Genomic DNA, 26,721 nt, shown 5'->3' with positions numbered 1-26,721 from the left:
TAAAGACACAGATTACTTTGGATAACATAGGTACCATTCTGCACAAAATATATATATCAAACCCTCTGTGTGAAATTTGGACACTGGGTACCACGTTCAGCCATTCGACTTACACAAGTGAAGCAGGCAGAAGGTAAACTTTTTGCTTGCAGCAGAGCAGTTTTGCTTTTGATTCGGCCTTTAATTAAGATCCCCTCCCTTTTAAGACTTGATTTCTCTGATTTGGGGATCAGGGGCTCACTGAATGCAACAATGCATTTGACTGCCACAGGAAGACTAAATGGAGAAAGGTATGTGTAAGATTGTGCATTAATTCATAATAATAATAATAATAATAATAATAATAATAATTCTCACTAGCATCACTATTCTTGGGAAAGAAAGCAACTGACAAAGCACTCTTGCTAGAGCAGTTTCAGTGCAAAAGAAATTGGTTTCAATTTTGAAAACAAAAGATACAAAAACACAGAAAAGTAACTTAAAAAACCAACAAAAAAACAGGCAAACAAACTGCAAACCAATAAACCAATTATTCAAAGAAGCAAGTCTGAAAATCACCAAAATCCACAGAAAAATCATCACAGAGAAAAGAAAAACAGACATAAGAAAATATAGTGTATACAGGCAAAGCGACACATCAAATAAAAAGAATTCCTGAATTCCAACTGCATCACAGCAGCAAAAAGCAAAACAAAATCACCAGGCAGAGGACTTGCTTGCGATAAATGTAGTGAAAGGAAAATGCATGAACTGTCAAAATGAAGCAGTATTACTTTGCTACATTAGCTGTAACTAAATGTGTAAGTAAAATATATGAGATCAAAAATTATAATATTCTAAACAATCACAAGCTATATTCAATATCTGTAGTATGTTTTTGAACTGCTTGAAATATTCATATTCCAACTTAATTGATGTAAAGAGATGAGTAAAATTTAATAATTTCAAGTGTTCTGCTGCACGTAAAGTAAAATGAAAATTGCTTGGTTTTCACACTTCGCAGCATTAATAATTCAAAGCTTTTCAAGACTTCAATCAGTGCAATTATTATTCTGCTAACATTATTTCAAAGTCACAATGAATCTAGGAGTGGAGAGAAAGAAAGCCCTCACCTCCATGCCATCCTATATATGTACAAGATCTTGCGGACTAATGGTTTACTTTGAGATGTTTAAGTTTGGACAAGCAGAAACTCTTCGAAATGATATTTCACCATGCAAAACACCCTCACGCAGTCTCTCTCCAATAAATGCCTGTTTTAATGTCTTTTGACATTTTCTGTTAGTGTTACATTTACATATTGTTGAACTGACAGACAATGCAAAAAGTCATTTTAATACAGTGAAACCCCGTTTTAAGACCTTTACTTTACTTTACTTTATTTGGTGTTTAACGTCGTTTTCAACCACGAAGGTTATATCGCGACGGGGAAAGGGGGGAGATGGGATAGAGCCACTTGTCAATTGTTTCTTGTTCACAAAAGCACTAATCAAAAATTTGCTCAAGGGGCTTGCAACGTAGTACAATATATTACCTTACTGGGAGAATGCAAGTTTCCAGTACAAAGGACTTAAAGCCATATGTACTCGATGACTATACACGCTAATTGCTTTACCAACAGCTGGAGACAGACTAAATTAAGTTCCCTGCAAAATATTGTGGTCTAGGACCCCTTAAATGTTGAGATATTTGAATTTTCATTTTGATCTGGATCGTCCTATTTATAGATTTGGCAACACATGTAACGTTGATGCAAGGGAGAGAACACCGCGGCTTTGTTGACATCCTCACTTTTTCAGAGGCTAGAACAAGCTGTAATGCATGTATTATGGTCCGCGCATGGTGACGCATCGTCATTATATGGTCTTATGGTGCGTTTGACATCGATTGTGGGCAAACTACACTTTGTAAACACGGGAGTGCGTTAGTATGCCTTTAACATTTCTTACATACTGCTTGACTAAAATCTGTACAAAAATTGACTATATTCTATACAAGAAACACTTAACAAGGGTAAAAGGAGAAACTGAATCCGTTTCCAACATTCTGAAATAATCAGGTCATAAAAAGGAGGGAGTCAATCAGTCATAGAATCGAGATAAACTTATAGAGGTTATGAACATAAAATCTAAAAACAGCAAGGTCTTAAAAGGGTGATGATGTGGCCAGGGGAGTGGGGTCTTTAAGGGAGGTTCCACTGTCCACTGAAGTACAGAAGCAGTAAGACAAAAGTGAGTACACCATTCTTCAGAGAAATGAATTGTTTACGATACATTCCTTTCATATTGAACCGTCTTGAGCAGTTAATGAGAGGCATTGATTGGAAATCAGACAATAAGTACCTTCCCAGTTCCTGTATTCGCTCTAAAATAACTTCTTTCATTCTGACAAAAAGAAAACAGAAACAGATAAAAAAAAATTTAAAAAGTGCATTTGTGGAATCCAACTTATATCTGGTTCTACACACAAACTTTCCTACCTACAGTTAGTGCAAACTTTTGTAAAATTAAATCAATAAGTTGGAATAACATTAGATATCAGATCAGATCTCAGATATCAGATATTACCAACTACGAAAGAAGACATGACATTAAATACCGTATTTTCCGGGTTACAAGGCGCTACAGCGCATAAGGCGCACCCCTTTCCTTTAAAAAAATTTGTAATCCAGTCACCCATTGAGTGCACCAAAATTAAAAAAGTATACCAATATGTGTGCTCTGTGTGTGCAGCGAGATCAAAGGCAGGTCCATTGTGATAGCTGGGTTGCCTTGTTTATAGACACTGACATTCTTCCCAGGGGTCAATGACCCAGTTTTAGCTATGAGAGGTGGTTCCCCTGTCATATCTGAGAGAGGAAACACTTCCTGCACCGGGGTCAGTGACCTTAACCTATGGGGCGGTCTCTTTGATGTCTTGAGAGGAAACTTGGCCAGGGTAGTACCTAGTAGCTGAAACATGCATTATCACAAGTTGTTTGACTGGTACTCAGGCGGTCTCTTTGATGCTCAGTCACGTTTTCTTCCCCATGTTTTTTTCCCAATTTTTTTTCTTTTTGGTATTTCATACATGGATTAGGCGCTTGTTATACAAGGCGCACGGGTCAAACTCGAGGAAAAAAGTTGCGCCTTATGACCCGGAAAATACGGTACACCAAAATACATTTAAAATTTGGAGAACAAGACAAAACCACAGTTCACCATGTAAACAAAAAGTACAATAATCTTCCCTGCAAACACTAAACGACAAAAATATCTACCACAGATCCAGTTATTTTTCAGCATTTAAAAAATCCAATCCTCACCTCTCGATCTGCCGATCTTTCTCCGTGATGGATTCTTCCAGACTCGAAACAGCACTGTCTGTAGAATCGGTGAAGGTCAGCTGTGATTTCACTACCATGAGTTGCTCTTCTTTCTCCTTCATCAAGTCCTCCTGGGTTTCAACCTGTAAAGACCAGGCATGGGAATTGAAAAAAGTAAAAAAGGCTGAACATTTGTAAGTAACAGCAATGTCGACGGCGCAAAGCACCGAGCCCTGCTAGGGGTGTTTCACACCGTATACCGTGGTTGCACTAGGCAAATCTGTCCGAAGCGGTTACACCCTTATTTTTCTGTCCGAAGGGAGACACGCGACGTAAGTTTCTGCACAAAATCACCTGTAATTCCTCACAAATGACATATCATCACAAAACTACCATTTGTACTTTGGCCTAAGGTGTCATAGCATCATATCATCGATTTGTTTCATTGCTTCAATGTGTTTGTGAACGTTGGCCTTCAAGTATTTACACATTTCAAGCGCATTATGTGCAAATTTTGACTTTCCGCAGTTACTAGGGAAATACAAGCACATGAGAAAGGCTACACGCAATTGTAATGTGATCTATGGTCATTTCTTGACATCTGGGTCAGATGATATGATTTAAAGTGGTGCATGAGCGTCATATTTCATGAATCTGTGAAGACATTCAAAGATTTGTCGGTTGCGCATCTCCGAAGTGGCTGGTTGCGCATCTGACCCAGATGTGTAGCCTTTATCATGTGCTTGAATTTCCCTAGTAACTGCGGAAAGTCAAAATTTGCACATAATGCGCTTGAAATGTGTAAATACTTGAAGGCCAACGTTCACAAACACATTGAAGCAATGAAACAAATCGATGATATGATGCTAGGACACCTTAGGCCAAAGTACAAACGGTAGTTTTGTGATGATATGTCATTTGTGAGGAATTCAGGGGTCGACACTAACTTATTTGGCCTGGGGCCACACTGGCCCCAGAGATGGAAATTGCTGGGGCGGAAAAAAAAAATCTGGGGCCCACTCTCAGTATTCACGTGCGGCAATGCATTGTCTGTTTTTCTTCATCGTACTGAAGCCAGGGAAATTCTTTCAACCATTTGACATTGAAATTACGACAGCGCTTCGCGCTTTTGGCTGCATCGGTTTCCTTTTTTCGTTTCTCTCCACCCTGTTCTTCATTTCCATGTCTTTTTACACCAGGGATGTGTCGCCACATTTTGCGTTTGGCATTTGAAGGCGATACTTATCTCTCACGCTAAAGAGCGCAATCTGGGAGTTATTTCCCTTACGACATTGTCCTTCGACGATTTGAATGTGTTTTTTTCTTGACTGCGGCATTGATCGTAACGCAAATTTCAGTGACGACTTTGACTGGCGATTTTTAGTGATTGGCTCTGCTGGCATTAGAATTTTCGGTTTGTCATTGTTGGAATTTATCCTGGGGCGGAGTGGGCCCCAAGCTTCGGCAATGTTTGGGGCGGAACACAAAACTCTGGGGCGTTCCACCCCCCGCCCCCGCTAGTGTCGAACCCTGGAATTACAGGTGATTTTGTGCAGAAACTTACGTCGCATGTCTCCCTTCGGACAGAAAAATAAGGGTGAAACCGCTTCGAACAGATTTGCCTTGTGCAACCACGGTGTATGGTGTAGGTTTGGGGGCATTGGGCGGAATTTTTTTTCTCCAAAGAACCCAACTGGTGTAATTTGGTGTCATCTTAGCTCCTTCTTCTTCTTCTTCTGCGTTCGTGGGCTGAAACTCCCACGTACACTCTTAGCTCCAAGTTTGCCATTATATTCAGTTTTTAGAACCAAAAAAGTAAATTTTTAAGGGGCTTATTGTCCGTCAGGTCTTAATTGCCTATATTGGACATGAATTGGTTTATACGATTCGAGTTTTTACGCCCTCACGGCTTTTGATGTTTGCGTGTTTAGGTGGTATCAGCCATCTGCACTTATGGTAGAATGACCAAGATCTTTAACGTGCCATTGTGGTGACACGGGGGTGGGAGATGGATACCGTCTCTGGGTCTGCACATAAAGTTGACCCGTGTCCGTCCCGGCCCGGATTCGAACCAGCGACCTTTCGATCACAAGTCCAGTGCTCTACCACCTGAGCTACCCGGGCCCCCTTTTTAGAACCATTTTTGCCTCCCCCATTTATTTTTTCGGCGGACACTTTTGCTTTTTCGGCGGAACAAAAAAAAATTCGGCGGAAATTTGCCTTTCGGCGGACAATTCCCATGCCTGAAAGACATTTTGACAAAATCCTCATACGGTACAAGACTCATTCATTACTGCCGGTGGTTTGTGAGTTCAGAAGAGCAATAAAAAGGGTTAATCATTTCGGTTGTATGGCCTGTATTCATCTCAAAATTGATTTAACTGACCTAAAGTCTATACTAAATTCTAAATTTATTAGACCTTCTTTGTATGTCACTAATATATTTTCAACATGTTTGCAATGGTACATGTATCAGCTTTCTTTTGGTTGTTTGTGTGTGTGTGTGTGTGTGTGTGTGTGTGTGTGTGTGTGTGTGTGTGTGTGTGTGTGTGTGTGTGTGTGTGTGTGTGTGTGTGTGTGTGTGTGTGTTTGAAAGTTGATAACAACAGCTTGAAATGAATACAAATGAATGAGACTCCAACCTGCACTTCTCAAAAGACGAATTTCAAAACAAGCTTTGCAATTTTCAACCTTCACTCTTCAAAGAACAGATGTCCAAACAAAAATGTACAATTCTTATCTTTACCCCTCAAAGGACAAGCTTCTAAACAAATGTTAACATTGCAAGACAAACCTTTCTTTGCAGAACATTGATCTTTCTTTCCTTGGTGTCCAGCTGATCTTTTAGTTCTGCGATCTCGGAATCCAGACGTCGTTTTTCAGAGGAGGCAGCATAAGATTCTTTGCTTTTGCGTTCTATCGTTCCATCCTTGTTCTTCAGTCTCTCCTGAAGACCCTCGATCTGAAACGAAATAGAGACATAATGAACAGACTGAAAAAAGAAGACGGCATAAACACATTAAGTCCTTTGTTTCTCCCATCTGTTTATTTCTCTCAAGAAAAAAATCAAAGGCAAACAATATGAGAAAACATGTCTAACCAAAGTGGTCAATGAACTGAAAATCAAATGATCCATTACACAATGCAAACACAATTTCAAAGCCAAACAAGTTTAGAACCGATGCCCATAACATATCCCTCCCTGCTAAAGTCTTGAAACTTGCAGCAATTATACAGTTAAACAAGAAGAGCAAACGCTCGATCGAGTCACTTTCGCAGTTCTGAATATTATATGAGGCATCAGATGGACAGGAAGAAATTGCTATTCACAACACAATGAGTCACGTTCACATAAAATTTGAGCCCGGTCACTTTTATAGTTTCCGAGAAAAGCCCAACGTTAAGTTGTGTGTTGCCGAACAGAAAAGGCTAGTTATCTCCCTTGTTTTTCTGATAACGTTCGTAAAAGGCTACAGATGTAAATACTTTGATGTAAAGAATAATCCTACAAAGTTTCAATCACATCCGATGAACTTTGTCAAAGATATAAAATGTCTAATTTTTCCTTTGACGCTGACCTGTGACCTTGAAAAAGGTCAAAGGTCAACGAAACCATCGTTAAAGTGTAGAGGTCATTGGAGGTCACGACTAAACAAAATATGAGCCCGATCGCTTTGATAGTTTCCGAGAAAAGTCCAACGTTAAGGTGGTGTCTACGGACGGCCGGCCGGACAGACTAACACTGACCGATTACATAGAGTCACTTTTTCTCAAGTGACTCAAAAAGGACAGGATTTATTGTTTGTAGGCAAACTCTAGCACACACAAAAATCGACCACACTAACATACCCTTTGTGCGGCCCAAACCCGTCTATGCAAATAATATAAATCTGTTGCCCCCACCCGCAAGGCAAATGTCATAAAAGTCTATAATAAATAAAAGCCCCTTCCAAAAACAAAAGAGATGAAGGTTTAGAACAAGTGAACTTGATTTGTTCCAAGCATTTCTATGAATTTTACCGCACAGATTTGTTTCAAAATCAGAAAATCCACCAGGAAATATTTTGACTCTTCAGGAATTCCTTATGACAAATCTTCTCCATCCAAGTGAATTTCTTGCCTTCTGTTTTTTGATCCACAAACTCCCTTCAAGTGAATTTCTTCCTTTCATATTTTTGATCTACAAACTCCCTTCAAGTGAAATTCTTTTCTTTAATTTATTTGCACTACAAACTCACGTCTGCTTGCAGCATGGTTGTCTGCTTCTCCTTGGCGGCCAGCTGTTCTTTGAGAACTGTGACATGGTGTAGCGTCTCCTCGTGTTGACGTTTTAACGTCTCTGCCTTCAACTGGAGGCTGGCATACTCCCGTTCCTTGTGGTTCAGGTCATCCTTGAGACTTTGAAGCTGAGGAAAGAATAAAAGAATGAGGATGCTTGAGTTCTTTCTTTTTTGCTGATCAGATTAGTTGATAAGTTTAGTTTCCTGTGTGGGAGTGCGTGTGCATGCATACACTAATGTGTACACAAATGTTTTGTTTAAAACAAACCAAGAATGCTTTTTTAATTATGACAAAACAAAACGTTACATTCACTGTACATAAGAGGAGAGACAGATATCTATATATATATACGACTAGTGTCTGTGTGTCTGTGTGTCTGTGTGTCTGTTTGTCTGTGCGCGATGCGCGGCCAAGGTTCTCGATGGATCTGTTTCAAATTTGGTGATCATATTCAGGTACACCCTGGACACAACCTGGTCGATGAGATATTTCAACACGTGCTCTCAGCGCGCAGCGCTGTGCGCGCTGAACCGATTTTGGTTTTTTTGGTCTGGATCCACTACCAGTAACTCTTCCTTATCTTCTCCAGTGTTTTCAGTCGCGATTATCTCCCTTCCTCCGTGTGGGGTCAATCCATATTCCCGTTACTACGTTACTATTTTTAGAAGGTCACTGCACGTTACTATTTTTAGAAGATCTCCAGTGTTTTGCGCGTTTATCTCCTTTCCTTCGTGCGCCGGCGAAGCCGGTGTACACCCGGTAAAGCTGGGTCCCAGGCGCAGCCTGGTATTCGGCTCTACTTCTTCCCGGCGAAGCGGGTAATCATCTAGTATATATATATATATATACGACTAGTGTCTGTCTGTGTGTCTGTGTGTCTGTGTATGTGTCTGTGTATCTGTCTGTGTATCTGTGTGTGTGTCTGTGTATCTGTGTCTTCGCGATGCACGGCCAAAGTTCTCGATGGATCTGCTTCAAATTTGGTGGGCTTATTCAGAGAGACCCCGGACACAACCTCATCGATGAGATATTTCAACACGTGCTCTCAGCGCGCAGCGCTGAACCGATTTTGGTTCCACCTCAGCTACCCGGGCCCCCATACCGACACACCAAAGCCGCTACACCACATCACAACGCCAAAGTTCTCGCTGGATCTTTTTCAAATTTGGACACCGTATTCAGCTACACCCCGGACACAATATCATCGATGAGATATTTCAACACGTGCTCTCAGCGCGCAGCGCTGAACTGATTTGGGTTTTTGTGTTCATTTCACCATTATAAGTAACTCTTCCTTATCTTCTCCAGTGTTTGGCGTTTATCTCCCTTCCTTCGTGTGGCTTTCCCGTTTGTAACTTACTATTACTATTTTTAGAATGTCACTGCGCTGTCCACTGCGCTGTCCACAACGCTTCCCTTGCACCCGTAAGTTGTTCTTACTGTCAAAGTGAAAAGGTCGAATCAATTTATAGCCACGCGAAAAATACACTCTCACCTATCTCTATATATTTATAGATACAGATATGCATATATATATACGGCTTCTCTGTGTGTGTGTGTGTGTGTGTGTGTGTGTGTGGGCAAAAACCTGTGTATTGTAGAGTTCTGTTTGTGATGTGGTCTAGCGGCTTTTGTCTGTATGTTCTGGCATTTGAGAAGCCACAGCAGATAATATAGGGCTAAGAAATAAGCTCTAAAATTCTCAATCCCGTTTGACAGGACTTCGCCTTCAAAGGTGATTGTGGTGAACCGCCACGCTGTCTGTCTCTACACACTATTTCACTGCTGCAGCGATTATGCTATCTCAGCGGCCGAGGCAGCTTGGAGCAAGCAGGCCATAAATAGCGCTGGCGGTGACCTCTTTAGTTTCGCGGGGAAAATGCCAGCCTAGCGCGCCTCACGAAGCCCTTGTTCATTGTACTCTGGAAGTGCACAGCGTGGGGCCACAGTGTGACAAAATACGTGTTTCTTGGTATGAAATGGACTGGTTTGCGTGACTTGAACGTTGGATTACCGTCATCTTGTGTATATTGTTACTCGGATATTCAGGCTTTGTGTATGTGCAAACTAGAGTTCCGGTGAGGATTCGGTTTGTTTGATTTTGAAGTAATACTGCTATCGAATCTACCGGCAGGTCGTTCTTTGTTGTATCAAAACGTGCGCATTGTATACCATTTTGTAACCACGCTCAATGTTTATACCAACGACCGACTGTGTTTCTGATGTTGCCGTCAGTAAGTACTTAGTCTAAACTGTGTCATAGAGTGAGAATAAGTTTTTTAGGCTGTTTTTGTGTTTGAGATTAGAGCAGTTTTGTTTCGTTAATCCACGCGCCTAATCAGTGCATGCACCGTTTGGAACAGGCACTCGACTCTAGTGCATTTCATCTGTTCTGTTTTTTGTATTGCTTGTTTTGCGTCCCCCCCCCCCCCCCCCCTTTGTTTTGTGACGTGTTTATTCCTGACTTAATGTTGTGACTGTAATTGTGCTTATGTTCTTGCCTGTCTGTATCAGTGTATATGGTTTTGATTGTTTATTGTTATCAATTTCTTTCAATTTGTAGTCACTCTATTTATTGATTTAAGGTGTCTCAGTTAAGAATGGCGGCAGTGCAACATACAGAAGATCTCCACATATTTAGGCTAAATGCTATGTGCAGAATTTGTGGCAGAAGATCAAAGGCAGCGAAGGACAAACATCATACCATTAGGCATTGCAAAAACTATGCATCAGGGTTGTTTCAGTTTCACGGTATTCAAGTTTCTGAAGAAGCTAATGGCACCACTTTCTCAAGTACATTGTGTACAACATGCGCTGTTCGTCTCAGCCAACAAAAAAACCCTAACATTCCACCTCAAGGATTCTCAAAAGCAATGCATAGTAACATTGAAAAAACAAAAGTGATGTGGACACAATACAACTCCAAAGTGGAAGTAGCTGACTGTAGTGTGTGTAAAACGTTTGCCGAACAAATGGCCGGTTGTCTTAAAAAAAATAAAAAAGCCAGTGAAAAAGCTGCTAGTCCGCAAAGAAAAAGCACATGTGTTGACAGTACTGATGCCTGTACAAGCACTTCTATTGTTGAAACCTTTCAGCCACAGTGTTCTTCAACACCTGAAACAAAAACCGCAAGCCGTGTGGTCAAAAAACGTCTGTTCGACCTGCTGACATCTCGCAAGGGTACGACTCAGAGTCAGAGTGATGTAAGTACTAACAATGACACAGTCGTCGTGTCAGCTGCTTCAACATCATTTCAAACCCAAGCCCCAGCAGAATCAAACGATAACACACCTGTAGCAAAGTCTGTATCTCAGTCACAGAAAGCAACAGATACTAACACTGTTTTGTCAAAAAACAAACCACAAACCCAACTCCGCCCAATAGAACAGTTGCAAGCACCTTTGACAAAAAAAGAGGAAGAGTATTTAACTGGCTTAGTTAGGGTGAAACTGGCACAGTCAGATGACAAGAAGACGTTGATATGTAAGACAAAAGCACAGCCACTTGTCCTAAAGAAAATTGTGAGAGCGAAAAAGTCATCAGCGCTAGTTTCTACTCCAATGAGGAAGAGAAGAGCAAAGGAAATTGCCAACTTGAGAAAAGAAATTTCCGGTTCCACGGAAGCTGACATAATAAAACAACAAAGCACTGAACTCAAGCACACTACAAAGCGCAAAAGGGATGACATTCTGAAAACAGCTGGGTTGGGACAGGCACGCGTCTCTTCAAAATCAGCAGCTCAAATTAGAGCAAAACTGTCACTTAGCTGGGCAAAACAAAGGCAGTTGCGAAAATTAAACAAGGCAATGGGAATAAAAATGGAGTGTGAGAAAAAGGAGAGGGAATTTCAGGAGGGAGTGCTTTGTGGGAAAATAGAAGTTTACACATTACGTCTCTCATGCATCAACAAAGCGACAAAGAAAGAGGAAGTTAGGGGCATTCCCGTGTCTTCTATTGTCAGCTGGCCCAAGTTTGTAACTGATCTCTTAGACCAGTACGACAAGAAGAACATGCTAACATGGCATAACAACACCTTGCCAGAAAATGAAATTTGGGTTAAAATCGGGGGTGACCATGGAGGGGGGAGTTTTAAAGTTGTTCTTGAAGTAGCAAATCTCCACAATCCAAATGCGAACTCAAAGTTGGTTGTGATGACTGAAGCCAAAGATTCTGCTGAAAACCTTGAAAAGATTTTAGGCAGCACTATTAAAGAGGGAGTTAGTGCTGTCAACGGCATGATGTGGAAAGGAAAAAGGCTGCGAGTGTTTATGTTTGGGGATTATGATTTCCAGTCAAAAATGTATGGACTGTCAGGAGCCCAGAGTAGTTATCCATGTCTTTGGTGCAAGACTTCCAAAACGCAAATGCAATGGAGTCCAAGAGAAAAAGCCCCCAAAAGAACGTTAAGAAACATGAAAGAAGACCTCATAGGGTACCAAGAATCTGGCAGTGACAAAAAACATGCCAAAGACCACTACAACGTCATTCGTGCTCCAATATGGGACGTCAAAGTGAGTCATGTAGCGCCGCCTTACCTTCATTTGCTCCTTGGTATTGTGAACAAACACCACGATCTTCTTGCAAACGAGTGTCACCAGCTTGACAAGCAAATAGCAGATGCCCTTTCTAAAATAAAACTGAGTGAAGAGCGTTTTGTGGTGATTAAGAACACTACCGAAGCATTCAGAATGTGTGTCAGAAAGATGTATAATCTCCGAGAAAAAGGGAAACTTAATCTGAAAACGTTTCCAGTCTTCGACAGATCTGAAGGACCAACAGTTGCAGGGGTTACTGAGATTTTGAATAAGCATAGCATAACACAGGCATGGGAATTAAAAATTGTAAAAAAGGCGGAAAATTTATAACTGAAGACGCGAAGCGTTAAGTCGACGGCGCGAAGCGCCTAGCCTTACTAGGGGGGTCCGGGGGCATGCCCCCCCGGAATTTTTTTTATCCAAAGAACCCAGATGGTGCAATCTGGTGTCATCTGAGCTCCAAGTTTGCCATTAAATTCTGTTTTTAGAATCAGAGTTTTTGGTACAAAAATGTACCAATTTTTGCTTTTTTGAAGAAAAAAAAAATATACATGTATTATTATATGGTTTAAATTTGTAAAAAAATTGATCTGTTGAGACAAACAGGAAAATGTAACTTGTAACACAATCTGTGCAATCTGGTTTACTTTCAAACATAAAAGTTCAATAACTGAGGCGGGCGGTAGCAGTGCGTGAACAAAGTACGGAAAGTTTTCGCGGACTTTTGCGCAAAGGCCAAAGTAACCGGTGCTTTTTTTGTGTGCCTCCCCCCTTTATTTTTTCGGCGGACACTTTTGCATTTTCGGCGGAACAAAAAAAAAATTCGGCGGAAATCCGCCATTCGGCGGACAATTCCCATGCCTGATAACACCTCAGGCCTTTTTTGGTGGTAGCTTCAATGGGAATCACTGCAACAAATACATTAAAGATGAAGTGATTACTGCCGTAGCAGACAGCGTAGAAAGAAGGGCATTTATCCTGACAGATGATTATGGCGTGCACACCCTTGCAGGTCAAATCAAAGACAAACACACCCGTTTGAACAGTCTTTACTCCAGTGTGCACAGGCTTGTGTCACACACAAAACCAGTTGGGAAAGATGACCTTCCTGGCATCCAAGTAGCTATTTCTGAATACATGGAGTTCTACAGAGGTAGCGTGTGCCTTGACAACGTTAATGTCATCCCAAAGCAGCACATACTTGAAGCACATTGTGTAGAGTTTATGGACAGGTGGGGGATGGGGCTTGGTTTGATGGGTGAACAGGGCGGCGAAAAAATACATTCTGACGTCAACAATTTGAAAAGGAGAGTTTGGGGCATGAAAAACAAGGGACAGCAACTTTGCCAGTTAATGAAAGAGCAACAAATTAAGACCTCACCGATGCTGCTTGACACCCCGCCAAAAACAAAATCCTAAACAAGAATGATAAAAAGTCATTGAGGCCTTTAGCATATTGACACAATAACAGCTCTAAAACATTGTTTTTTGTTGTTTGTTTTTCTTCTATAATTGTACATATTGTTTTTTTTCTTCTTCTAACAATGTACATTGTGTTTTTGTTTTTCTTTCTAAAAATGTACATAGTGTGTGTGTGTGTGTGTGTGTGTGTGTGTGTGTGTGTGTGTGTGTGTGTGTGTGTGTGTGTGTGTGTGTGTGTGTGTGTGTTCATATGCGTGTGAGGGAATGTGATCCCGCGTAAAGAGTGTGTTTACACTCACATTTGAACCGTTTAGTTTGAAATTACACCCACTCTATTCCATTACAATGCACGTCATCTTTTTTTTCTTCAGCATCTCAGAGAAATAACAACCCCAACTGTTCGGCTGTGTTGTTTTGTTTCGTTTTGTCTGTTCTGTTTTGTTTGCGATAATGAAACAAACGTTAAATTGTCGTCGGATCGACGAGTTTTCTTTCCTGTGGTATATATACAAGTTTGTGAGAACAATACGAGTGAAAAACTGTGTTGAAAAACTTTCAAATCGACTTGTGTGCTGCTATTGGATTACTCATGTAGGAGGAGACATCAGGTAGGCTTTTTGTTTTCTTCACATGCAGCTAACAATTTGCATGAACATGTATTGAAAGACCGTTTTTTCTTTCTTTTATATTACAGGCATTAATTGCACTATTTTGAATTATATAAACGCAAAACAAATTTCACATGCGCACCATACGCATGCCTATAATATGTTTTTAAATACGACATTAATTAGTGTTCTTTTTTTGTGGCACATTTAGGATGTTTTGTTTACTGTGTTGTCTTCTGCCGTCTTACATACTGTGCCGTTCCTGTTTCTTTAAATGCAACATGCACATGTTTTTCAGAGTGTAAAGAGTGGCATAATTATATACTTGAGGAGCAAACACTTTTTCTAATTCTCTCATTTACCCTTTCTTCTGTCTTGAAAATTGTGGCATGTTTTGTTTCATACTATTGACATACATGTATTATCCGCCTATGTGTTGTCGGGGTATAATATCATGTGGCACTTCGCGCGGATTTGGGTGAGCGCGCGCGAGCTACGTTTTTTTTTTCTCCTGTGGTATATTATATATATACAAGTTTGTGAGACTTGTATAGGAGGGCCGTGAGGTAAGCTTTTTTGTTTTATTCACATGCAGCTAACACTGTAACATGAACAGTTTTCTTTCTTATATGTTACTGACATTATCTACACTATTTTGAATTATATACTTATATAAACGCAAAACAAATTTTACATGCGCACCATCAATGACTTCTACTAGTAGTCCTTGGCATAATATGTATGTAAATATACGACTGTATATACTCTACTGTTTGTATATATTTCGTAAAGTGTTGTATATATGTATTATGTACTTGGGGATTACCTTTGTCTTTATCTTTCATTATTTTGTGTTCTTTTATTGTGGCACATTTAGGATGTTTTGTTTACTGCGTTGTTTCAAGGTGTTTCATTAAATGCAGCATGCACATTTTTTTCAGAGTGCAAAGAGTCGCATAATTATATACTTGGGGGGGGGGGGGGGAACACACTTTTTCTAATTCTCTCATGTATCCTTTCTTCTGTCTTGTGAATTGTGGCATGCATTGCAATAAATACAACTAAACACACTAAAAACATCAGTTCCGAAATAGGCAAGGGCCACCACACACTCAGAACGACTGCTATCTCTCTGCTCGCGGCATCCTTATCAACACAGCATAACAGAGAGCTGTAGAGGCCACGCACGCTAGCTGCAGACAAAGAAGAGTGCAGGTCTGGCCCTATATATTTCAGGCGCCACTGTGGGCGGAAGGGGTTGGAGGAAGGAAAGGGTAAATAGGCTGGAGGAGAGTGGTACTGCTGGTTATTTTTAGCTGGTGGCAGCCTGGAGCAGAGAGTGCCTCAAACGGAACACAGTGTCTAGTATATATATATATAAAATGTTAGAACGTTGGCAGTCTATCTGTTTTTGGATTAGAGTTTTTGTGTGGATTTATTCTTATTTTGGCACATTCTTTTTTGGTTTTTTTTGCCTCATTTAAAGCTTCTTCTTTTGCTCAGTCTTGAAGGCAGATAATTCTGCAAAACACCTGCTGTGACAAGAGGAACAACTAGTCATCACCCTGTCACACGTTGCATACCTCAGAGCGTAGGTGCCTGTCCTTGACCCCTGGGCTGTCCTTCATGGCGGAGTCCATGCTGAAGTCCTCCTTACACTTGAACAGCTTGTCCTCCAGCACCTGCACCTCTCTCTCCAGGGATGTGATCCTGGAATCCTGTGACACAATTAAATAAAAATGTGAGTTGTTGAACTTCTTCTTCTACTTCTTGTTCGCTAGTTGTTGAACGAAAGGTCATGTCCTTCAACACAAGTGTACCCCCCCCCCCCCCCCTCTCTCTCTCTCTCTAGATCTGATCCTGGAGGCCTGTGACACAAGATAAAAATGTGAGTTGTTGAACAAAAGGTCTTAATCCTCTGAAGCACCTGCCTCTGTCTCTCTCACTCCAGGAAGCTGATCCAGGAATCCTGTGACACAAGACAAAAATGTGAGTTGTTGAACAAACGGTCGTGTCCTCAAACACCTGCATATCTCCAGGGAGCTGACCCTGGAGTCCTGGGATACAAGGTGTTAGTATGAATTGATGAAGAAAAAGTAAGTGTAAAGGCCAAGACAAAGGTTTTAGTGGTCTCTCTGTTCTGGTTTATGAAACAGACACTGCAGAGTAAGCTGTGGCCAAAGGAAGCACAGTGGAAACCAGTGTCTTTCTTTGAACCGACTATTGTTTAATTTTTTTTTCAAAAGACAATTGAAACAAATGTGCAATTCACTTGAAAATGTGAATGCAATGATTAATGAAAATGGGTTTCTGGAGCCAGCACACTTTTCTGGGAGAATTCAACAACAAAGATGATCTGGCACAACGCTATGACTAGTCTGCTCTCTCCAATGCTATGATGGCAACTTCTGACTAAAGTGATCAGCTTTAAATCTTCAGTGATTAGCCAAACTAGACAGCATAATTATCTGACGTCACGTCACAAATGCCACCTGAATGCAGAATCAACACTATCAATGGTCAAGGCAACATGATTATTGAGCTCTCCGAATGGAGGTGACTGAACGCCATAGAATATTAGCATAGTTCAGCTTCTGCAAGCAATGCTTTCTACTAAATCAGTCACTGATAATGTTGGTGGAATGATTATTTTAATTTTTTTTTTTACACCTGTTCCTTGTCCCGTTTTGCTCTCACACCGCCCCGTCCCTGCACTGGAATGAATTTTGTAATGCAATCAAGTTAAAGAGATTTTTGTTATCTGTGAAGGAAAGCCCTTGAAATGTTATGAAATGACAATTAACATACAGTAACTTGATACACTAACCAACACACACACCAACACCAACACACACAATTATGCACTGGGGAGGAGGGAACTTGTTTTTTGCAGGTCAGGTCTTCGTAACCTTTAAACGATTACACTAATGCAGGGAGTCGCAAACCAAAACAAAAAGTCTTGGAGTGACAAAGCCACTGAACCATCTTGAAAAACTTGAAAATCAAATGAGGCAAAACACTATATTTTAAGATCTGAGAAACAAAGGGACATAAGGATGAAAGTCGCTTGTTCTTCTTCTTCTTCTTCTTCTTCTTCTTCAGCGTTCCAGAATTTTCTGGTTACGTGTGAGCTCGTTTGCCCATTTGGGTTCCCCACACTATACTCTGAGAGCATAGCCAGCTTCACTCCGCTTTCGTTGAGTAGGCATGCTGAGTATTTTCGTGTTTCCATAACCCACCGAACTCTGACATGGATTACAGGATCTTTTCCGTGCGCACTTGGTCTTGTGCTTGCGTGTACACACGAAGGGGGTTAAGTCACTAGCAGGTCTGCACATAAGTTGACCTGGGAGATCGGAAAAATCTCCACTCTTAACCCACCAGGCGGTAGCGACCGGGATTCGAACTCACGACCTCCCGATTAGGAGGCCGACGTCTTACCACCACGCCACTGCGCCCGTCAGTCGCTTGTTCAAATTCAATACCTGTTATTATCTCAGGTGCCAGGAGATTCGTTCCGCATAACTCTGTTGTATGCATGTTGTATGCATTTCCAGCTCTATATCCCTTTGTTTCTCAGATCGCAACCAAGCAGTAGTTTAACCCTCACCTTGGCTTCAATCATAGCATTCAAAGCCTGACTGCTGCTACCAGATGGTTGTTGGAGATCCAAAGACAGTGCATTCATTGTACTCCCCTTGGAACGTGAACACTCCTGCACATGCAGCACAACAAATTATTTCAAAAGTGCTGTGCAAATTACAAGCTTGTACAGTGAGAAATCTTGAGATCTGCTAGTTTATCCACTCTATTCAACACCAATGAAAAAATACGGTCATGTCCAATTTTTTATCATTTACACAAACTACTCATGAAAGAGCCTATAACTTTATAAAGTTATTTTGTACCAATAATACAAGATTTTACAATTTTAATGGAATAAAGAGGAGCATCAATTTATTTATAGTGTCGCTACTGTTGCTGTCATTCTAATGCTTTACTACTGATCACAGCACAACCCACCTCAGACAGCCTTGCAATCTCAGCATCCCTGACGTCTACTGCGGCCTGAAGTTCGCGAATCTTGGCAGCGTCTCTGTTGGCCTGGGACTGCAGGTTCTCCACCTCTCTGCGGTCCTCTTCCAGCTGACCCACAGGCAACCCTTTGCCCTGCAAAACACACTCAAGCTTAACATCGACTGGGCCTGGGTCATCAACAGAGTATTTGTCATACATTGTGGAAACCCTTTTAAAATAGTTTAAACACACAGATGCACACATGCATGCACTTACGCACACACACACACACACAAACTTTTAAGACTTCCCCTTTTTCTGTACATGTCTCTAATATTTCAGATTTATCAGTTGTCGGGGTCACTAAAAAAAAAACTGAAGAAAAAATAGAGGGTGGGGTAGAGTGGTGGGGGGGTTCCACTGTTCAGACATTTTCTGTGATGTGTTTGTTAATCATTGGTGGTTACATTCCAAGTAATCAAGCTCCTAGGAATTGATATGGTTAATTCTGGTAGCTGCTGCTTTGCATGGCGTATTGTTCAAAAACCAGATGACCTCCCTTTGCTCACAAAGTATGGAACTGTACAATGTACTTCAATTGAGGTGCTGACTAACTCAGTAACTGACAGATTGTGAAAATGCTTGCCACAGAGTTTTAAAGATTAGCTGGAATTCTATGTTCCTCAAGTATTACAGATGACACTGGCTCTATAAAACTGTTTGACTATACAATGAAAATGACCTTGTAAGACCCCCAAATTTAAGATCTCCCAGGGAGGACTTAAGACTTAAGACAATTTTCACAACTGACTCCATTTTCAGACTCTCGCCTTTTTCAGACCTGATTTCTTAGACTTCTAAAGGTCTCAAAATTGGGGTTCCACTGTATACATGTCTTACCTGCAGCATATCAAGCAGGGTTTTAATGCTGGCATCTCTGGCAGCGAGCGTTTGTTTCTGCGTTTCAATGCGGATCTCCAGCTCGTCCACCGTGCGCCGTAAGATGAGCAGCTCTTTTGTCTGGCTCTCTCTCTCATTGCGGAGGCTTTCTAGTTCCGAAGCGTTGGCTGCGGCGATGACCTCGACCCCCTCACCTTTGCTGACCTTGCTGCTGATGTCTTGCAAGAGGTCACGATGTCTCTGAAATGAAAAAAATGAAGACGGTAATAAAAAAAAAACTGCAGCGACGTGTTATTTTATATGAATTAGATCAAGATGGGGCCCGGGATGAAAACGGTGGAATAGACCTAAGGGCTTAGGAATGAAAATGGTTAATCAAGATAAAAGATTTGTTAATATTCAATGCAGGATTAATGGATCATATATATCACACCCAAAGAAAAATATTCATTAATTCACGAAAGCCAAAGATTCTTAGACTCAGGGGCCATGAACATCTCTTGTTCCTGGGAATGGAAATGCTTGATTAAGATAACAGAAGTATTCCTGAATACTCAATGCAGCATTCATGGATTCAGATATTACAGCCCAAGAAAACTATTCATTAATTGCCACTAAACCGATAAAAGGCTCCGTGCCATGAACATCTGTTGTTTTCAACTGCACTGTAATACACCCTCTGTGCAAGGGAAAGGTCTCCTTCATCCTCAAATGTCAGGTTTATAAAATATTTAGCTGGAAGGGATATGGACAGCCATTTGTTTTGACATTTGAGTGATGGTGCACTGTGTGCTCTCATCATAGCACAGGATAACATGAACACAAGCAAAACAAACTTAGAGGATCAAGTCCAATTCTTTACTGGCTTTGATTCACACAGAGAACCCACAATATTACACAAGGATAGAAAGGCTGATAAGTACAAACACTGATAGTTGCTCAAGGAAGGAGTTAGTGTGTGTGTGTGTGTGTGTGTGTGGGTGTGTGTGTGTGTGTGTGTGTGTGTGTGTGTGTGTGTGTGGGTGTGTGTGTGTGTGTGTGTGTGTGTGTGTGTGTGTGTGTGTGTGTGTGTGTCGCTGTGACTGTGCCGATGTGTATGTGTGTGTCTGTGCGTGTGTGTAAGAGAAAATTACAGGAGGGCAACAGAACTAATAGTGCTTTAATGTGTTTGTGCATGTGTGTGCGCTGCTTGTATGTGCGTTGATCTGTCTGCATGTGCACACCAACCTGTGCACGCTATAGCAGTAGCATCACGCATACACATCCAAAGTCTGCACATCTACGGAACACTTCTACAAATAACATCTCTCAGAATCGAGCAACTTCAGCAATCAATAGGCCACACAACCTCACACACTACTGGGATGGACAAAACGGACAGTGTAGGAACTAATAACTAATGCATGAGCCCCCTCATTCACCCTGCCACATAAAAACCAATCCCGAATAATGGGACCATTAGAGGTTTATGTGAATGGTACCACCGATAAGCACAGTCCAGCATTTTGTCTGGCACCAGATAAATCCGGATAGTTTAACACCGCCTGGGTAACACTAGTCTAACTCTCAGTTACTGTGACTTACAGTTACAGCAACATTCATGAGCAATTTGTATACATCACTCACACATACATTCAAAATGAACCAGTTACTTGCCATTAATACCCGTGTGACTTGGAATAATAGGCCGTGAAAAGTAGGATATGCGCTGAAATAGCTGCGATCTGCTGGTCGATGTGAATGCGTGATGTATTGTGTAAAAAAATTCCATCTCACACGGCATAAATAGATCCCTGCGCCTTGAGTCCGAGTCTGGTGATACGCGCGCGATATAAGACTTCATAAAACATTAAAACGTTTGTTTGTTTGTTTGTTTATTTGTTGCTTAACGTCCAGCCGACTACGCAGAGCCATATCAGGACGACATTAAAACGTAACATAGCGCAAATTATTTCAGTCAGTTCATTACCATACCATCCTTTATCAGTGGTAATTAGCCTGGCTCTTTTTTCTTCTTTTTCATAATTTGCACATCAGCAGCTGTCAGTACTAAAAAAAAAAAAAATCTCAAAGGTGCACAACTCACGCTGCATCGATCAGACTGGCAGATCGAGTAACAGTTATACCAAATAGTACAGTACTTTTAACACACATCATCAGCTAGTCAAAATGTTTGAAAGAACACATGTACAGTCTGGTGCCGTGGTGGAACCCCCCTTTTAAGACCTCCATGCAAGTAAAAAAATTAGGTCTTAAAAAGGAGGGAGACTTAAAATGGGGGTAAATTTACAGACGTTATGAACAAGAAGTATGAGAAAACAAGGTCTTAAAAAGGAGGAAGTCTTAAATTGGGGGGTCTTAAAAGGGGGGTTCCACTGTACTAGATTTCTTAATGCACACGCAGCTCCCACTAAAAGGAGTCAGCTATAGCACTGTTTCGTGGAAATTACATGTATCTATAGATTGTGTATAAGCTCAGGGACACACTGTTGTGCATACAGCATCTGGCAGGGGAAAACATGTGACTGCCTTTTGGTAATTACATGTAAATAAAATACCATTCCCACTTCACAAGATATACTTTTTCTGATACTGGACATGTAATAGTCACGTCAGGGACGCTGAGGGAGAAACTCAGTCAAATTTTATAAACCTCACTTCCAAAGAGCAAGATCTTCAGATACACTTGCACCCTTGGAACTTCCTAGGAAATCAGCAGCCATTTTAGCATCCACAAGGAGTGTCTTGTAAGAGCCAAGCAAGCAAAGAGTAAAAGGTCACACAAGAATCAGATAAGGTGAGAGGAGTTGATACTCTTATACTCCACACTCAGCACAGCAGAACATGTGGGCTGAAGTGTCTGCTGACATTGGAGTAATGTCAATGTGTGTGTCATATGATATCTAAATGCTCTCCATGAAGGAAAGGGTTGGAAAATAAACAGCTGAGGAATATTACTGTGAGTGATTGAAGAAAAGTTATCTTTCCATAAGCGTTAGTATATATATACTATCACACCTAAAATTGTTTTGTGCTTAATCATGAGCAATTTAGGATGGAAGCATTTCAGCATTAATTTCATCACTTTTTGTTTGTTTAAAATTGTTTTTGCGTTTAAATTTTAAGACAGCCCAAAGACCCTCGACCTGTTCTATAATCTTGAACAATATTACTAACATTTTCAACCCAGCTGAAACATTAAGTTCAACAATGTCAGAGTACCCTAAATGAAAGTGAAAGATGAGGGGTCAACAGTGAACCCTATACATTTCAGATGTCCCCCATTTTAACCTTTTAAGACCTTATTTTTGCAGATTTGTCTGTTCTTATATAATTTTTGTAAATCCACATGAGCATGTCAAAGCCAGATATTTTTCTCTGTCTTTCTTTCTTTATTTGGTGTTTAACGTCGTTTTCAACCACGAAGGTTATATCGCGATGGGGAAAGGGGGGGGGGGGGGGGGGGGGGGATGGGATAGAGCCACTTGTTAATTGTTTCTTGTTCACAAAAGCACTAATAAAAAAATTGCTCCAGGGGCTTGCAACGTAGTACAATATATGACCTTACTGGGAGAATGCAAGTTTCCAGTACAAAGGACTTAACATTTCTTACATACTGCTTGACTAAAATCTGTACAAACATTGACTATATTCTATACAAGAAACACTTAACAAGGGTAAAAGGAGAAACAGAATCCGTTAGTCGCCTCTTACGACATACTGGGGAGCATGGGTAAATTCTTCCCCCTAACCCGCGGGGGGTCTTTTTCTCTGATTGTTAGGGATTGTAAAAGGGGGGTTCAAATGAAATAGAAAATTGAATAAAATTAATGGTACAGTGATGACATTATTCTAGCTACCATTGTACTTGATGCTACTGGAAAGTCTTATTACATGTCTTCTCTGTGCACACAAAAACTGCTCAGGTAGAGCACAGCACACAGTGAGAGAGTAATACTAATAGACACACATCTGTACATCTTGACAGCACGTGCAACCAGAAAATAGCAGACCTCAATAGTCCAAATAATCAACCTCCATAACCTGACTTATCTCCCACCTGTCCAACAGGTGAGAATCCACCCACTTTTCATCCTTTCCCGATCAACCATCTCGCTATGTTACGCCACGCCGGAACGGAAAGAAACATTGCATTCTGTACCAAACATGACTCGAAGACAGGAAAACGCTGTCAGAACTGCACTGGAAATAACTCGCTGACAGGAAGCATGCATAACCAGCACATAATACCCGAACAAGCAGTACCAAGTCACCCACAGATTATTACAGTGGAACCCTCCTTTAAAGATCCCCATTTTATGATGTCTCCCCCCCCCCCCCCCCCCCCCCTTCTACCCCTTGACATATATGTAGGCGTTGTGCAAACATGCCTAATTCTTTCAACTCTAAACTGAGCCCCTGTCTTGTTGGCATAACTGACTGATTTCTCCTGCCTGTAAAGCGCATAGTGCTTTTAGTTATGCGCTATAGAAATCTCCTTAATAAATAAATAAATAAATAAAGGGGATCAGGCTTGGGAAATATTTTCTCTGGGAACGTTTGTAAAGCTTGTGTGTGGAATGGCGAAACCATTCAATATCAGTGCTGAAATCCCTAAACCGGAAAGTGAAACCTGTACAGTACATGTGTGGATCAGTTGTTTGTTGTTGCAATACATTTATACAGGTGGTATGACTTTGAGTAAAAGGTCACTTGACTATTGTACCATCGACTTCGCGGGACTGCTCAGTTAAATAGGCTGTTCTTAAAATTATTGATGCAGAGTAATGATGTTCAAACTTTCTTCAGGAATCATTAATTTTGGTTATTTTTTTTTTAATTCTTTTATCAAATTCATGAAATGATGGAATCATTTACTTGACCATTAGATACAAAGAATAATCCAGATCTAAACAATAAATTTAAACAATTTCTATTATTATCAGTGGTTTTTTCTCTTTCAAGTCCTGCTAATGTTTGCATGCAAAACTCACACACATTACCTATACACTGCACACAGTCACGTGCGCGCGCACACATTACATGCCAAGCAAGTTTATACTCACTGGCCACTTTAACTGCAACCAACCAAATCAAGTGTCACAACAAATAAATCTTCAAGTGCTATTTCATCTGCATCATTTACCTGAATTTCAATTCCTAGTGTTTTACGAGCCAGCATCTCCAGAAAGACTGATAGTAGATTTTTCTGACCTTCATGGAATAATACTGCGCAAAAACAAGCATAACAGAACTCAAGGAAACAGACCGAGAAAAACACGGGCCAAATAAAATGCGCCGTTTCATTGATCCTGGATGCAAGCAAGCTGCGCGCATTGCCCATGCAGATATGGATCATGCAGTTGACTGCCAGCAATATCCAGCACGATCAATATCCATCATTTCTCAGTGAATCCCTCCTCTCAAACTAGCCATACCTCGCAGTCCAGTCATTGCTTAATTAGCCTCATCTCATTGGTCTTCGCCTCTGCTATATCCTGTTGGTTACTAGCAGAAAAAAAACCTGTCTGAATCGATGACAGTGCTGTCAGGTTTTTGCCCAGGTACATCCAGCTGTGACGGTTACTGACATCAACAAAAATAGTTTCGCTATCTCTCAATTTAACTGTCGCCTGAGGTTCCCAGACACACCGAATCAAATGTTCATGCATTTTTCTTCAGTAGTCTGACTGGTGTCACTTCCATGAGGGTAATTCTGGAGCATGCCAGCAGTTTGTGATTAAGAATGTCCTGAATATTCAGTATGGTTACAACCCCCCACCCCCCCCCTCCTCCTGCCCCTTTTTAGAATTCAAATTAATTTATTTTCTAATGTTCTGTTCATGCCATCTGTAAATTAACCTCAATTTTAAAACCTGATTTTTTCTCAGATTCTTTCTTTCTTTCTTTATTTGGTGTTTAACGTCGTTTTCAACCGTTCAAGGTTATATCGCGACGGGGAAAGGGGGGGGAACTTTCTCAGATTATTGATGGTCAAAAACAGGTGGTTGCACCGCACCAGTTTTAGTGCAAGTTCATTACAAAACACTGCAAAATGATAAACTGCCTCACAAGCAGAGCAAATGGTGCCAGAACATTACTTGTGTGCCAGTGGCACCAAGCTGCCAAATACCGTTGACGTGCAAATTAAACTGTCACTCCATACTTTTTCTCTTTTTCTTCTGTCAATTTTTTAGTCTGAGGAACGTCTGATTCAGTCTGGTGTTTTTCAAACTCTGAAAAGATCTTGTAGATCTTAGGCAGAGCCTAAGGCACTAGCTGTACATGTACAACTTTCCCTGCGCGCCTCACTCATTAGTTTGGTGGATTTTCCTCAGTGATACTGTCAAGGGACTCAGGTTTCTATTTCAGTCACACTAATAAATCTCATATCAGGCTCACAAATCTGTTGAAGGAGAGGGACTCAGAGGCCCGGAAACCCCTCAGGGAAAATTTTCAGATTCCCCTGCTACAGATGGGATCAAATCAGTGAACAGCTTATTGAAATTGATAAAAAAAAAAACCCACGTGTAAACCGACAATGAACAAAAGGATGAAAAAACCAGAATGTTTCACTTTCGGAATGTCATTGAGATAAACTCATACGTATTTATAGATCATCTATTTGAAACTCAGCATAAAATGCATTGAAGTGACTTGATGCAAAAACGATATGTGCAATTTGAGTTTGTTTTGATTCTTTTGAATAAAGTTTATGAAAATAGAGCGAAGTTATGAATCTGATGTATAAGTCATCAGTGCGGCATGTTTTAAACTGCTAGTGCTAAAGAGGAATTGCATTTGTTTTTATGAATCACATTAATCACAGTCACAGCAGCCAAGTTTCGTTTCATACAGTACAGTCAACACGGTCATTTCCAGTCAACGTCTTGGAGGTTTCATTGAAAATTTGAGCTGATAAACCAATATGATGCTATTGTGACGTTTACTGTCATGTTTATCAAATTTTACTACAGGGGGAAATGGAGCTTATATCAACAAGACAATAATTATTGGAAATTGTGATACTCATTGCAGAGCTCTGTATCAGTTGTACAACAGTTAATACTCTTAGCTCTATTAAAACCCTCACCATCAACCTTATACCCTATAGATGCTGCTTTCTCAGTTTCTGAACAGTTTTGATGCATTATACATTTTGTAAATTTACTTCTATTCAAAGACTCGAGCTCTTTCAACATATCTGATTCTTTCTTTCTTTATTTGGTGTTTAACGTCGTTTTCAACCACGAAGGTTATATCGCGACGGGGAAAGGGGGGGGGATGGGATAGAGCCACTTGTCAATTGTTTCTTGTTCACAAAAGCACTAATCAAAAATTTGCTCCAGGGGCTTGCAACGTAGTACAATGTATTACCTTACTGAGAGAATGCAAGTTTCCAGTACAAAGGACTTAACATTTCTTACATACTGCTTGACTAAAATCTTTACAAAAATTGACTATATTCTATACAAGAAACACTTAAGGGTAAAAAGAGAAACAGAATCCGTTAGTCGCCTCTTACAACATGCTGGGGAGCATCGGGGAAATTCTTCCCCCTATCCCGCGGGGGGTAGCATATCTGATTGTTGTACATTTAATAACATCAAAAAGTGGTGTGAGGGGAAGGGGATTGGGGGCCCTATAATATTAG

The 26,721-nt window shown here is 40.7% G+C and overlaps 1 protein-coding gene across 2 annotated transcripts in view; it reads right to left on the bottom strand.

Moving 5' to 3' along the window:
• LOC138964733 (ERC protein 2-like) overlaps positions 1-26,721 on the bottom strand; it is a 65,806-nt gene that overhangs the window by 34,391 nt on the left and 4,694 nt on the right. Inside the window, exons 2-9 of one of the 2 annotated variants that reach the window (XM_070336767.1) lie at positions 19,068-19,307; positions 18,174-18,320; positions 17,761-17,865; positions 15,734-15,868; positions 7,543-7,710; positions 6,099-6,266; positions 3,305-3,447; positions 2,343-2,384 (exon numbers count right to left, since the gene is read on the bottom strand). In XM_070336767.1, the coding sequence (XP_070192868.1) occupies positions 2,343-2,384; positions 3,305-3,447; positions 6,099-6,266; positions 7,543-7,710; positions 15,734-15,868; positions 17,761-17,865; positions 18,174-18,320; positions 19,068-19,307 (1,148 nt within the window). The remainder of the gene's footprint in view (positions 1-2,342; positions 2,385-3,304; positions 3,448-6,098; positions 6,267-7,542; positions 7,711-15,733; positions 15,869-17,760; positions 17,866-18,173; positions 18,321-19,067; positions 19,308-26,721) is intronic. The other variant, XM_070336768.1, reaches the window with a different exon arrangement.

The sequence above is a fragment of the Littorina saxatilis genome, linkage group LG4 (assembly GCF_037325665.1).
Source record: "Littorina saxatilis isolate snail1 linkage group LG4, US_GU_Lsax_2.0, whole genome shotgun sequence".
NCBI classification, from domain to species: domain Eukaryota; kingdom Metazoa; phylum Mollusca; class Gastropoda; order Littorinimorpha; family Littorinidae; genus Littorina; species Littorina saxatilis.
This window is presented reverse-complemented; position numbering and strand designations above follow the sequence as displayed.